Source organism: Anser anser, assembly GCF_964211835.1.
Source record: "Anser anser genome assembly, contig: HAP1_SCAFFOLD_289, whole genome shotgun sequence".
Lineage (NCBI taxonomy): Eukaryota > Metazoa > Chordata > Aves > Anseriformes > Anatidae > Anser > Anser anser.
The window spans coordinates 74,802-90,674 of NW_028154132.1; the positions used below are offsets into that span (position 1 = coordinate 74,802).

General features: G+C 39.0%; 2 protein-coding genes across 2 annotated transcripts; both read right to left on the bottom strand.

The window, feature by feature from the left end:
- Positions 1-707: 707 nt before the first annotated feature.
- LOC310890703 (uncharacterized protein) lies at positions 708-4,513 on the bottom strand (the record flags this gene model as incomplete). Its single annotated transcript, XM_083853021.1, has 4 exons — positions 4,476-4,513; positions 2,376-2,849; positions 1,042-1,134; positions 708-803 (listed from the first exon to the last, which is right to left on the bottom strand). The coding sequence occupies exons 2-4, from the start codon at positions 2,718-2,720 to the stop codon at positions 708-710; spliced, it is 534 nt and encodes a 177-aa protein (XP_083709147.1). The 5' UTR covers positions 2,721-2,849; positions 4,476-4,513.
- Positions 4,514-4,543: 30 nt separating this feature from the next.
- On the bottom strand, positions 4,544-15,658 carry LOC310890704 (nuclear pore complex protein Nup153-like; the record flags this gene model as incomplete). Its single annotated transcript, XM_083853022.1, has 6 exons — positions 15,575-15,658; positions 14,024-14,149; positions 11,732-11,842; positions 11,403-11,456; positions 8,442-8,600; positions 4,544-4,549 (listed from the first exon to the last, which is right to left on the bottom strand). Exons 1-6 carry the CDS (start codon positions 15,623-15,625, stop codon positions 4,544-4,546), a joined length of 507 nt encoding a protein of 168 aa, XP_083709148.1. The 5' UTR covers positions 15,626-15,658.
- Positions 15,659-15,873: the final 215 nt, after the last annotated feature.

The window sequence follows — 15,873 nt, forward strand, 5'->3', positions numbered from 1 at the left end:
CATCCTAACACGTAAAGGAGATGCAACCCATCTGCTTTTCATCTTGCAGTTTTACTTCCAGCAACAAACACCACTTAGAATAGAAGGGGGCAGATGCACCCTAACAAACGCAGCGCTTAATGTAATGCTCTCCTACATTCATATTTATAGCAGATACTCTATTAACCATAAGTCGTGTGTTGGTTTTTTTTTAATAAAAAATGCTAGCGTATTTTTTGCAGCATCTTTTTAAAAGGAGTTCATTATCTCACCAGGATTTTTTAGAACGTCTAAGACGCTTCCTTCCTTTAAGACGTGGGCAGTGGTGAAGGGACCACCAGCAAAATCTTTGACCTCCTCTTTCTGTGTATTGATGTTGGTTGAGGTGGTGGTGTCTTTTGAAACAAAAGAAAACAAAACCAGCTTTCACAATGTGACCTAGTTAGAGCAGATTATACTCACTTTTGTTAGAAACAAGAATTTCCAGCTTTCATGCTTCTCACATAAGAATCTTCACAAATTCTACTTACTTTGCAATGCTTTATGATTACAAGCAAAACAAAAAGCAACAAAACAAAACAAAAATTATAAAAGCAGATCTGTCACTGGAAAAATACTGCAGAAGTCCAACACTGCCTGGAATTGCTAGCATGCGCAGACAGGACAGATTGAAGATTTAATAAAGAAAAAAAGGAAAATCAGCACTTCAGATCTGAAGTGCTAAAGTTTCAGTTACCTAGGGTAAGAAAGGGCGTCACTGGAGTACCACTGGGTCCAGAAAGTTCTGCCGATTTTACAACGGGAACACTAAATGTAAACCCAATCTGCTATGAACAAGAGAGGTTTTTCAGATTCTCAAGCCACAGGAACTTCAATCGAATGCACACACAAAACCAAATCTGAAAGCTGCTCTTCACATTTGTAGCACGCATGCTGAATGACAAATTATAAGCCAGAAGCCTACATACTTTTCTCCATCAAGGCAGATTCTGCTTTAGTGTTCTGCAACAGCCTACTAAATGCCTAAGAAAAAAAGTCAAGCTCCTTTATTATTTTACTTACAGAAGACGTAGGTAGCACTTCTGCCTCAGTAGATTTCACAACTGGAGATGAAAATGCGAACTCAGGACTGCTAACAGTACTTGTTGGTTGTATCTGTATTTTCAAAAGAATTAAAGGTTTATATTGAAGAGCAACAACTACCTGAATTCACTACCCAACAGAAGTCCCGCAGTGACGTCGAAAAACCTGATGTTTGAGTTATTTTGCAGATAAAAGTAATAATAAAACACAGGGAAGTTTCCAAGTGGGTATAGGACAATATCTTCAAAACCAAATTCCAGAAACTGAGAGGAAAAGCTGGAGATGCTACTTAGGTCTAAATGCACGGAAAAGCAAGCCAGGAAGCTGAAGAACGGCAAACTCAGCCCAATGATACTCCAAGAACTTCAGCAAACACCTCAACATGTTAAAGCAGCTGTCTACTTCAAACCGTACAAAAAATATTTCAAGTACTCTGGAACAGATTAATGTTTATTTTATTGCAATAATATGCCAATTATTGCACCCTAGGCTCATTCTATGTGAGGCTCATATGACCACGTTACCTCTAATTTAATAACTTAAATAAAGTTGTGGTTTAACCATTGCAGGCAACTAAGCACCACACAGCCACTCGCTCACTCCCTCCAAGTGGAACAGGGAAAAGAACTGGAAATAAAGAAGTAAAGTTGTTAAATTTGAGGTAGCATTAATGACTCATCGCATGTAATGGCTACCTGGAAAGACAAATGCCATAACCCTGTACATACTCCCCACTCCTTCCCCTTCTTTCCCCCAGCATTTATTGCTGAGCACGATGCTAAATGGTGTGGAATATCCCTTCGGTCCTCTGGGCTCCGCTGTCCTGGCTGAGTGCCCTCCCAGCCTCTTGTGCATCCCCGACCTCCTCGCTGGCAGGGCAGCGTGAGACACAGAAAAGGACTTGTCACTGTGTAAGCACTGCTCAGCAACAGCTAAAACACCAGTGCCTTACCAACACTGTTTTGCTCACAAATCTGCAACACAGCATCATCTACTACGAAGAAAATTAACTCTACCCCTGCCCAAACCACTATAAATAACTTGGCATAAAGTCCACACCCCCCTTCCCCCGCAGACTTCCACAGCATTTGAAGCAGTTATACAATCACGTTAAATGGGAGTTGGCAGGCTCTAAGACTGAGAGAAGCAGAATCAAAACATTTATGCCTTTTTCCCCAAACTGGCATACAACCCCAATTCATTCAGCTGCGTAGAAACTAATATTTGTTAGTTTCATGAGCACCACAGAAAAAGTCAACTCGCAATAAAGCAGTATACTCATTGTAAACATTATTTATAGCATAAAGATTTACCTTGCCCGCCGCCGTCGCTGCTCCATCTGCCATGCCTGCCGCCTCCGTTGAATTTGCCACGCTTGTCGTTGCCGCTGTTGACTTTGCCTTGTCCTTTGTCATCAGCAGATATGGCATGCCCGCCGCCATTATTGGATATGTCAAGCCTGAGGGCACTGTTGAACACGTTATGCCTGACGTCGCCGTTGTATATATCATGTCCTCCACCTCCTCCTCTGATAGATCTGTCAAGTCCTCCACCTCTGATGGATCTGTCATGCCCTCCACCTCTGATGGATCTGTCATGCCCTCCACCTCTGATGGATTTGCCATGCCCGTCGCAGCTGCTGGAGTTGCCGTGCTCATTGCTGCTGTTGAAACAGCGCTCGGTGACGCTGAGACAGCGCTACTACCAACGAAACTAGAATTGAACTGAGGCAGCGATGCAGCACTGATGGGTAGGGGTATGTTCGGTAGCACTGGTTCCTCCACTTCCTAAAGTTGCAAATTTTAATTTTTCTTATACAAGACATACTACTTTCTCACCCCATCGCACCCAATTTATTAACAAAATTAAATAGAACAAAAATCCATACAAATTAAGAGAAAGCAAGTTTCCAGAAGAAATCCCGATCTCCCCACCTCTGTCTACCACGTCATTTTAATTTATGGCAGGCCTGCTTCCACATTATACTCTATTCAACAACTGTACAGCAAGAACACTGAAAGTTAACTCAAAACCTGTGCAGAACAGAGACGCACAGATCACATTTTTTTTCTTTCTTTTCTATACTTTAGTCATCAAAGCTCTAGAGAAGCATCATCCTTTCTAACTACCCTCGCATGGCTTCAATTAAGAGTACACTCTCAAGACAAGTGAGAAAGTGTTCCTCTTGCAAAATTAGGCAGGATAGCTGCCAAAGTTTCTAAAGTCATTACAGCAGTGAACGTGGAAAAAGGTAATGTTTAAAGAAGCAGGTAGGTTCAACAACCAAACTAAACACAAAAAGCACCAAAGAAAGTCAGACTAGCAGCACTGAAGATTGTGTTCTGGTAAATACAGTCTATACCATGTATCAGGATGCAAATATAAAAATCAGAAGAGAGCCTCTTAACAACTTCAATTTTCATCCCTGCCACTTACTTTATTTGATTACTAAGATTGGATGAGTTATGTTTTAAATGGCATAGGAAATCTGACCAAAATTTGTACAGTACTATCATGATCTACTTAGAAATGACTAGGCAGGGATGTAAGTTGGTACTACTGATATTCAGTGCATCCTGTAGCTTACATCTGTTTCACAGTTTTGATTTGAAAAGTTTATGGAACTTTTGATATTTGGACCATTATTTTATTTGCGTTACAGGAATAAACAACAGTGTTTACGATTTCTTTATATTGCATCATCCAGAAGTCCCATTTAATGATTTGAAACTTAAATTAACTTAAATACTTAATATTAACTTAATATTAATTAAATACTTAATGTTAACGTAAATACTTAAATTAACTTACAGGCAGCTTATATAACATCCAATAAAAGAAAAAATAATCTGAATATTCATGGTCATAGTTTTATGGAATAGATTTTTCCTATTAAAATGAGAAAAAAACTCTCTCACAATGAGTTTGGTGAGTATCAAAAACTGAGTCATCGTTAGCAGACATGCAGAATGCTCTCTTCTACTACTCTTTTTCACACTCTTGGCCTGTATCTTTCTGTATGACTTAAATATGAAACCAAAACTTAAGCTTTTTTTTTTCTTTTTATACTTGGCACTCGTTTCAAGTATCATTCCTGTAGAAAAACTATACAAACCTTCACCAAAACATTACTTCTCCTCTTAGGACTCATTCATTCAATTGCTAACGAGAAATGTTATAGTTTGAAGAATCTCCAAGGTAAGAGAATTAAAAATTTCAAAATTACATAAGCAAAGTTCAGGTATTCAAAGACAGGAAATCAATTGGAGCCTGCTCTGAAACCCACAAGAAAACAAAAACAATGCAAAAATAAAGCGGTATTGTTATAATTTACTATGATGCAATAAAACTGACACACTTAGCTAGTTACTTCAGTAAGCTCAGTGACAGCAATTAATTTAAGAGTCACTTACCTGTTCTTGTACAGCTCTTGATAAATAGTGTATTCCTCTTTCCCTTCTCATTTTGCCGCCTCCGCTACTCACTCCTGAAGACAGACCACTGGACGCAGCAGTACTGAATTTGTAGCTGGTCACATTGCTAGCACACGACAGTACAGAAGTTGGGGGAAACAAGAGAAAAAAAAATTACCAGCCAAATTTTTTTTTCAAGATATTAGAGCTGTTATTAGTCCTAGAATTGAAACCTGCTGATCAGAAAAAAACTAAAGCTGTCTCACAAGTTGCTAAACGCTGGTAAATACTTGATGTTCTAAATAGGAAAAACTTTATTAACAGCAGCAATGAAAAGGACATACATAAGTGCACCGTTCACACGGGAACAATGACTAAGCCAGAAGACCTGAAATAGAAGAGCTGATTTAGATTGTTATTTTCCAGTGCTTCCTTTAAATAGGACTGGTTCTCTGATTCTGCGATGCACGTGTATCTTTTGCAGGGATATAAAAGAACAGCTCACAAAAATACAGAAAGAGTGCACATATGCACACATACACATGGGAAACACTGCCAACAGCTCTGATAGAATAGGGACGCCTTAGACTTGTGTGGCAAGGTAATATGGCCTAAGCTTCAGAAGCAGCTCTGGCTTTCATGTGGCCATCAGCAGGAACAGCAGAGGTGTTTGGGTATGCCAACATTCCAGAAGTCTTTTCAGACATGAATACAGATCCCTTTTGTAAGGCATACAAAGGCGTTTTTCTGGTACTTAAAAAAGCCTAGCTCAAAACCAGAAAGATATCCTAATCCAAGAGCAAATGGGGAAAAAATAACCCAAACCAGAAGTGGAATAGGGAATAACTCTAACAAAAGTACTATGGCAAGAAAATGAAGTATGCCTGGAAAAACCGTGACATCAAAGCTTATCTTGCAGCCAATCAGTCAGTCAGTACAGAAGTGCATTAGATCGCACTGGAAGACACCAGGTCAAACTCCCACAATACTGAGGAGGAGAACTGGTCTAAACTTGTCAAATACTTGACAACAGCCTGCTTAGCACTGTAACTGCATAGAGGAAGACAGATCCCTAAGGCAGATGCTCAGACTTTTCTCTAATCCAAACTGTCAATCCATTAGAATTCTGAAAAAAAGTCTTACATCAAAATAGATCTTCATTCAGACAACTATCGCTTGCCCATAATAGCCCATATTCCTCTTTCTGTTAACACCTGTGAGCTTCAAGGGGGCAAAGACAGTTGTCAGCCTTCAAGCAAGTCTAATCTACAATTGGACTCAGGATATAAAATATATATATATATACACACACACGCATAGATATATAGCATTGGTGGGCCAGAGATTTACTGAGTATTCCAACTCAACTGTCCAAAGGGACTCTTGCCAGCAGATCAGTGTGGTGCTCCTGCTCCAGAACATGGCACCCAACAGAGACCAGCATCACAAAAAACACTACCACCACTACCTACTCTACAAACAAAAGGTAGGGCACTGCAATAAACTTTGTGAACGAAATCAAAAGCAGTATGAGTTTGCTGTATCTCCTTCCTAAATGGAGAAGTAGAAAGGAGTTCTAGCAAAGACAATTTAGAACAGTTTGAAAAAAACATAATTACAACCCAGCACCTGATTGCACCTGTACCAGAACCTTAAAGCCAGTCGCTTCCACCCCTAAAAAGGTGGTTGTTGTGAAGTCCAACTTTTAGATGCCAAAACAAAGTGTTGAGTTCTTTCTGCAAGCCAAAGAATGCCCATGGTCACCTAAGAATTGCTTGGCAGATGAGCATAGAGTCAACAAAATTCCCTGCTACTGTTCTTTGAAAAGAGCGGCCCCCCTAAAAACCGAGTGCAAAGTCCCTTAACTCAAGCATTATTACCCAAAACACCATTTGCCCAGAAGGAAAAGCCATCAATATTATCTGGAGGATAACTCATTTGACCTAAACCAAGAAAGCAGTATAACACAAAGCAGTCTCCTCAAGAAGAAATTCAATTAATTCTGCTGGATTTTTTTTATTTTAGAGATGAGTTAGCATTTGGCCTCAAATGATCCTAAAGAACACATGGTCTTCATGTGAACTCAAAGCAGACAATTAACTTCATCATGAAAGGAGTATTAAAAAAAAGAATAATAAATCATAAATCTTCCTCCATGTTTTTGCTTAAAAAATAAAGAAAAAAACACATCAATAAACATCCTCCTGAACTGTAACTCACTTCCCCTACTTCACCTTCTAAAGAATGCTTCAGAAAGAATCATCCCATTAGGACAGAGCTTTCAAACTGCAAGCAATTAAATAGCTAAAACTAATAGCTTTTCCCCTAGGGAACATTAGGAGGGACAAATTATTTTGTTATAAGTAAACTGAGTTATAAACCATGAAATATCTGTCAAAGCAAAATTTGTAACGCTACAGATTTAGTTAAACTACAAAATGAGCCATATTTCCTGTAGAAGGAAAAAATTAGGCCTCCAATAGCAAAGATCCTTTCTGTGGATACAGCATTATAACGTGCCTCGTTTCCCATCTTCGTATCCTACTCAGAAGATAAACTTGGGATAAAAAGTGGTGTATCAGTACTTTTATTCTTGCTCATCTTCCTTCCTTTCATAAAAACAACAATTTTCTCAAAGTTATATTGATCTTCAAACACAATCCAGACTTTGCAGCTGCCTCAAAATACAAAATTTTCATTGGATTTCCCATTCCTTTTACTGAGAACTGTCACCACCTTTCAGGTGCAGACCATACTGAAAAAGGAGATGTCTTTCTTCCTTCAAGTAAGTTTTAAATTAATAGATGTCATACCTTTCAGATGGTTCTGCTCGCTGTTCTGCAGGCAAAGTCTTCTCTCTCATCCCCTGCAAGTTAAGTTTAGTTCAAGACTTAGCTGAATATGTACAGAATACACAAAGTACCAACAACCACTTCATGTGGTTTTTTGTGGTTTTTATTTTATTTATTTATTTTTAATTTTATAGCACTGAATACACCTCACCTACTTAACGTTGTTCCCTAATTCAGCATTGTGGGTACAGTTCAGTTAAATTTTGGGGCTAAAGTAAGCACACTGGTTCACTCAGCATTGAGGACAAACTGATAGAACACTAAATCAAATTTGTCAAATCCTCTAACAAAGAAAGTAATTATTTTAAACAAAATGACAAAAATTGTGTGTGGGGGGGAGAGTTTTCATCAAAACTTGTGTTTACCAACCCCGTAAAAGGGACATACTTTTCTGTTTTCTGTCATTTATGAACAAACAAGAAAAAAAAAAACCTCTACCCCCCTAAAAACTAAGCAGTTGCTGCTACATTCATTTTAGAACTTTACCAAATGGAGATTGTGCTGGCTAAACAATACAGAGATTGAAAGAGTTAAAAGCAATAAGCAACCAGTATTACTGTCCACTTTGATTTCCAGCCTAAGAAGCCCATACACTTAACACGTGGTCATTTGTACACTCAGACTGATACTGGAAACACAGATGTTTTCGCAGAAAGAGATGCCCATTTAATTTTATGGAAAATTTATCAGACTCCATCTACTCCAAAGCAATCAAAACCGATAACTCAGCACATTGTCAGAACTCTCACTTGGAGCACATAGCTCACCTGGAATAGTTTACACAGAACACGAGCATGTTTCATCAGTGACAGCTTTGTGTACATGAGAATATAAAAGGAAAACATTTCTGTCTTTTAATATTCTTTCACTGAGAACAGGATGACTCAATAGCACATCATGACATCGTGAAAACAACCACAAGACACTGAGTGTTCCAAAAACAGAATTAAATCCATAAAAGCTCAATCTATTTCACAATGGTTCCCACTGCCTTAAAGCTCGCCTCAAACATACTATCAGTACTTTTTGCAAAGATAGGATAACAATTGGTTTGAGAAACATTCCAAGACTGGAAAAAAAAAACAGGCACATAAGGACTCAAAAATGTACTCACTTGGTACTTTGTGTCTACTCTCTGGCAAATTTTGCTGGACTGAGTAGTTGAAGTCGGTGATGGTTCAGAATACCGCGTATAACGCATCGGTTGACGGTTTACCGTTGGTGTCACAAGTCTCTTAACAGGTGGAGGCTGGAATGCATTCTGGGATTCCAGCTTTAAAAGGGAAACAGCAATCAATTTATCCTTACGTCCACCCAAATTAATTCCAATATTTATTGATGAAAACAAATTACAGAACTATAAACCTCCCCCCATCGGTCTTGGCACTCAATGAATACAATTTGAAAATTCTGAAGACCGTTCAACTTGTAGAGGGAAATCACCAGAAAACCAGTAACGAAATCCATAAAGCTATATATAAGTAGCCAAAGTCTGACTGAATTCCATTTCAAAATTTGGCAGTTAGCTTCATAGACAAAATAATTCATGCTACCATAATTAAAATAACCCATGTTCCTAGAATATGCTCCTATCTTTTCCTCTGCCCACACTGTGATTTTTTTTTTTTAGTAGCTTAATTCATTAATTTAACATTTGAAGTGTTAAGCAACTAATTATACAGGCTTCTGGGCTTCACATTCCCTACATTTTCCCTCTTCAAAGTTACACAAACAATAGAACACACTCAAAAAAACCAACTTGTCAGTCTTACAATAATCTCATTCATTAAAATATGATCCAATGCTTTACATGTACATTAGATGCACTTCAAGTAGTGGGTTTGACTTCCCTTTTCAAAGCATTTTCACAGACCAGAGTTAATTTTTAACACAGACCACTGCGTGTTCTGCAAAACTGACTTAACTGAACTGTCAGACAGAAAACAAACCCTAAAGGCTACAAGATTTACCGATGGCTCCGCCTGCGGTCTTAAGGATCAGAAAATACAGTCTTAGGAAGCATGCTATTGTTCAAATCAATACCAACAGGAAATTTTTGTTTACGCTGCAGCTTTAATTTCACAGTATCTCCCAGCTCTTAGTAATAGAATTCACACTCTCTCTAAAGTATATAAAAATACATCTTTCTAAAAAATATTACATTCAGTTTGAAACCTTGAATAAGACATGTTTTATGTAAGTTCACAAATCTACTTCGAGTGAACGACGGTTCATTGCTGGTTTTAAAGGTAAAAAAGAAAAATATTAATTCCCCCAGTTAGGCATTCAATACACGAAGAGTTATTCTGCCTGGTACAGCTCCTTGAAATAAGAAAAATACCACATCACTGCTACCCACTGCAGAAGTTTAGCCTGAGTGCACAAGTGTTCCGTCAACCGCATGTTCACTTTAGCAGGAAAACACACGATCGTCTCCTCAGCAAATAATTGCTTCTCATCACGGGCTACCCTTCTCCCGCCACCATTATGAATTCTAGTATTATGAATAGACAATCTATCTCCTTTCACCCACTGACAGCTGCGTGCAACATTCATTTAGTGGCTGACAATTTCAGGCTCTCTGTTGCAAATCTGGCAGATCTTTCTTAATGCCTTATCACAGGTGTATTGCTATAATATAACTGAGAATTCACACCAGATTTGGTTTTAGTTATTTGGATAATATTTATGATATACTTCACTTCTCCATGCCCTTGTAATTTGGCAGATGGTGAAAAGATGGTCCAGGAAATCTGAGATGTTTGTAAACTCTGAAGTGATTGTAAACTTAATTATACATCCATCCAATCAAGGAATTAGCACAGAAACTTCTTGAGACACTGTCCCTTTTCTCATTAGAACAGAAGATGAAAAGTTTGCACATCTTGTTATTTCCTTCAGTCACCTGATCTTCAAGTGGTCATTTAAGGGTTTTGTAATTTAATAAGCCCAAGGATACCCCTAACTAAAGTCGTCAAAAAAAGATGACTAGTTTTCATTTTTTAAAGAAAATGAAAGGAAATCATGCTTTACCACACCATTATCACCAGTTCTGTGCTACCTCCAAATAGGAATTTAGGAGCGTAAGATTTATAGCGTCGGAAAAGAAAAAGAAAAAAAAAAACCTCTACCCCCCTAAAAACTAAGCAGTTGCTGCTACATTCATTTTAGAACTTTACCAAATGGAGATTGTGCTGGCTAAACAATACAGAGATTGAAAGAGTTAAAAGCAATAAGCAACCAGTATTACTGTCCACTTTGATTTGCAGCCTAAGAAGCCCATACACTTAACAAGTGGTCATTTGTACACTCAGACTGATACTGGAAACACAGATGTTTTCGCAGAAAGAGATGCCCATTTAATTTTATGGAAAATTTATCAGACTCCAACGATGGTTCATCGCTGGTTTTAAAGGTAAAAATGAAAAATATTAATTCCCCCAGTTAGGCATTTAATACACCAAGAGCTATTGTGCCTGGTACAGTTTTGCAATTTAATGATACCCCTAACTAAAGTCATCAAAAAAAGATGACTAGTTTTCATTTTTTAAACAAAATGAAAGGAAATCATGCTTTACCACAGCATTCTCACCAGTTCTGTGCTACCTCCAAATAGGAATTTAGGAGCGTAAGATTTATAGCGTCGGAAATTAACAATTTTCCTCCTCTTTACTTTGAATGGTGATAAAAAGCACAAAAACTAGTTTTCTGTGCCCGAATGAACACGGAAGTCTGTACAAAGTCTATATGACCACTCAATCAGTATTTTTCTATTTGTGATCATTTCTTCAAGAGAAAACTTGCCTCAACAGGAATTTTAATATGCAGCTTCACCCCAAGTTGGGGGACAAGATAAAACGACTTGGTGTGTTCTAGAGTTGGTGCTCTCAACTTACAAAGATAACATAATTCTTAACCTGAGTAATCTTCACAGCCCATCATCTACTGTGGATACATGCCAATATTAACTTGATTTGATGTCTATGTTGTCACTGAGGTTTGAGAAAATTTTTCTAATAGTGATAAAGCATTGAAAAAGTTATCTACCTCAGCTTAAGACATTATTGGTTCTTACCTTTCTTCGTTTGGACTGGAAGTCAGTAATATCCGGTTTATCTATGTCCGGAGGCTGAGGAAAAAACAAAGCATAACTATTAGAGGGCAATTTTTTTCTCCTGAGAGAGAGGGTTCCCTGCAACAAAAATGTGGGGGTTCATGGTCAACTTACACAACACAGCAGCAAAACAGATGCCATTCTTTTAGCATCCTGTTGAAAAAACAGCGCAATAAATTAAACCGGCCACAACGTAAGGAAGAATAGTTTTATCTTTATCCTTTGATGGCACATTTACTAAGTTTTATAAACACATGAAGCAAAAACAGATTAAAAGAAGTGCTATTTACCAACAAAGGGCTTGACAGCTTCTCCATTGCCTCCAAGATGCGCCGTGCTGAGGTACTTAACGTAGCGCGGGACCACACAGTTTCTTGTCTAGCTTTCGCTCTCCTTTGTGCCTGAAAAATTAGCATTTTAAGTGTTACAATGGTCAATTCTGAGCTAAAGAGGCATGTATTTTACGTCCCAAGGCTACACTGATGATAGAATCAATATATTCTGATGACAGAGAAACATGCAGTCACTGGGAGTTCAAGCCATAAAGAAGAGAATACGTTCGGAGTTTAATGAAGTTTACCTTGGGCCTCAGTGCATCTTGCACGTGCTTGTTGCACGAGCAATAAAAGAACTCCGTACTTGTAAAAGGTCAAGACGGATGATGCTAGGACTGCTAAGGCCTCCGAAGCAGTAATCAGGGAAACAGAACTCAAGAAAAGGCTTGTGGTACAGAAAGCATTTTCAGTAACAACACAGACCTCAGAGTTTCACGATGGTCTAAGCGTACCATCTTAAAATCAGTGTATACAATCATAACCAGGAACTAGTTTTACTTCTCTCTTGCTTCCTCCCTTCCCCCAAGATTAAAGTTGGCTGCAAATCTTTGTCTTAAAAGATAAAGATCTGATTTAAACTGTAACAGATCTAAACATTACACTGAAAAAGTAAACTGTTTATTTGCACCACCCAACTTCAAATATCAGTCGAAAACTTCCTTTGGTGTGACTTTTTTTCTTCCCAGGTTAAACCCCTCATATAACCACACTGTGCTTATCACACGATGTGAAGACAGGAAGCAGGCCACGCAGCATGTAAAAACACAAGTGAGACTCACAGAACCACAGAATGGTTAAGGTTGGAAGTGACCTCTAGAGATCGCCTGGTCTACCCCCCCGCTCGAGCAGGGCCACCCCGAGCAGGTTGCCCAGGACCATGTCAAGTCAGCTCTTGAAGACCTCCAAAGAGGGAGACTCCACAGCCTCTCTGGGCAACCCGTGCCAGGGCTCCATCACCCGCACAGTGCAAAAGCATTTCCTGATGCTCAGACAGAGCCTCACGTTTCAGTTTGTGCCTGTTGCCTCTTGACCTGGCACTGGGCACCGCTGAAAACACAATGGCTCTCTATGCTCTTTGCACCATCCATTCAGGTATTTATATACACCAGTAAGATCCCCCCAAACCTCCTCTCCTCCATGCTAAACAGGCCCAGCAGTCCCTGCCTCTCCTCAGAGGAGAGGTGCTCCCAGTCCCTTGATCTTCTTGGTGGCCCTTCGCTGGACTCTCTAGTACCTTGCTGTCATTCACAGCAAGCAGCAAGAAGCAAGCTACTCTCTCCTTTAAAAGCCTAGTATTTTGGTTCCTCTTTTTACCATAATGCAGTAATATTGTAAAAAACAAAAATAGCCGACCAAAGAGGGTTCCCAGCTTTGCACCACAAGGTTTCAAGGTTTCCCGTAAGTGAGGTACTTGTACTGCCCTTTTTCCGTTGCACAAATGGACTGTCAGAACAGAGCCAGCAAACCCGCGTTTTCATTTTCTTCAAATTCCTTTTGATTTATCGATAAAAGTCACTTTCATTTAAATACATTCCTACCAAACCTGATTTGACTTTCCTTTTCGATTCAGCTCTAGCTAATCAGAGTTGTCAGCAGTTTTTATTTGCTATTTCCAAGAACTCTTGGGGGCAAATAACTCTCTCCAAGAACTATATGAATCGTTCAAAACAGAAAGCATGTTACTGCTTATCTTGGGACTGCATTTAGTCCTGCATGCCTCTGTGTACCAGAAGAACAAAGGATCAGCAAAGTTGATTTTAGATATTTTCAAAGACTGCAGGTTTATACAACATATCCATAGCATGAATGTAGGCATGCTTGGAAAAGAAGATCCACAGATAAATATTAGCCAGGTTTGACTACTGTAGCTTTTGCTACCATAAACACAAGTTTTCAAAGTTATGCTGTCATTGGCTTTTTTGCATCAAGTTATTTTAACGTAATGTAGTCAGAGGCAGACAATGGCACTTAAATGGAATTTTTTGAAAGACCTAACAACAGAGGAAACCCCAACTACCAACAACTAGCCCAAACTGTCATTCTTGTTCTTTCTGACAAGTATTACCTGTGGTAAAAACTGTCATTAAAGAATTTAAACAGAAATCAATCTCAGACGTCTATTTTTGTAGACCAAGAGGGCAGAAGAGCAACTGTTACCACATATTCAGCTCCCTGCTCAAAGCTCCTTTGGCAGTGCTGCTTTTTTTATTTCCATCACTATTTCCCACTACACTACTTTTCTCATACCTGATAAGGTTCCGTCTTTGGCTGCCTTGATCTTACAGCTGCACCACCGGCATAGGCCATCTTTCCGGGGTAAAATGGAGAAAACCCAAGCTGGTTTTGCTTAAAAACAGACGTGCTTCCACGTACCTACGGAAACACAGTATGAGAAGTGGATAGAAAAACAGGTACACATTCAAACTGATTAAAAGAAATACTGTGCAGTACTTACAGGACACAGTCCTCCAAAAACAAATAAACTGAATGCAGGTTTCTTAGAGCTAGCTGCAGAATGCTGCGAGAGGGAATGAGTTCTTTCATCTTGTGTGGGCCAGAGCAGTGACGATGAAGTATTTTTTAAAACTGCAACATCTGCCAAAATGACGTATGCTAGATGTAAATGCCTCTCGTACGTACAGAACTTTAACAATAAAGATCACACTAATTCAAGTTCTTCAATACAGAAAAATAAGCATGACTTCAGCTTCTTTAAATAGATCAACTTCACGTACAGACTGAAAACCAAGTATCACCTACAAACTTGAAAACTGTTCACAGAGCTGCAAGTAGTTTTCAGCAATCTTACCAAGTTAATACTGTGCTTCCAATGCAGATATTTTTTTCCTTCAGGCTAAGATAAAAGAGGACCGCATAAACATCAGTGCATTTGTACGGACAAAGCTTTTTTCTGTGTTGGTAAAAGGCTGGAGGCCAGCACAGATCATAATCGCACAGGTTTTAAACCTGGAAGATTCCCCAAAGGCTGCTCTAAGAGTTAACGATCTTCTGCCCATGTATGTTTTACGAAGACACACCAGAAAGTTCTAGTGCACTGAGGTTATATTGCTAAAGCCCAGCAACTCTACTCTCAGCTGTACAAAAGTTCTCTGCAAAACCTGCTGAGCACACGTCAGTCCCTGTCTATATGGGGGACTAGAAAAAGCTGCAAACCTGCTGTTCGCCCTTTCAGCGAGAAGACCTACGTACCAACCTACATCGACACGATGCTTATTTTTTATTTTAAAATGGTGTGCTTTCCTCAATGAATTTGGCAAAAGACATGAAAGTATTGACAGCTGAAGCCTTCTACCAAGAAAGGTCAAAAAACAGCCTATAGCTTATGTCAGAGTAGTTTCTTTATCTTCTCTTGCTGAAACACAGGAAAACATCTCGTGTTCCTATTTGTCACCTGCACTTATTCACATTTAACCAGCTGTCTGTTAGATATTCTGAGTCACTCTTCCTTCTAGACAATCAGCCTAGTTGTCAAGCTACGGCAAGTCAGCCTGATTTCCTACCGTCCCAGTTCAAAATTTACATATAACCTAGCTGAACGTGTATATTTCAGCATTGACTCTTTCTAACATCAGGGTATCATAAACGTATTCCAAAGCACGCTTCTATTAAAAAGGTGATAGGATTATATACTTCTAAAACACTAAAAATTCAATTTAATTCTCGCATCCAAAGTTGACATTCACCTATTTTATTTACTAAGGTGATGTGGAATATTAAAGAACGCAAGGTACTTCACATTAAAAAAAAAGTCAATTAAACAGAGAACACAAAAATCACCTTCATCAGATGCTCTAGAGGAGGAATCACTGGTTGTTGAGATGTTATCATCGTCTTGTTGAGAGGTAGAATCTTCTATTTCTTTTATGAAGGACAGCCTAGGACTGCCAATGCCAAATACAGAAGATGTCGAGGGCTGACAAGGTGGGACAGGAGAATCCAGCGTGGTATAATTCAGACGGCTCCGATGAAGAGAGGGCCTTGTTAACACAACTGGGAAGTTCAGTGCTGATCTACTTGTGGATGGTTCTAGACAAGAACAGGGAGATAATTAGCTTTGCTATAGACAAGCTCACAGA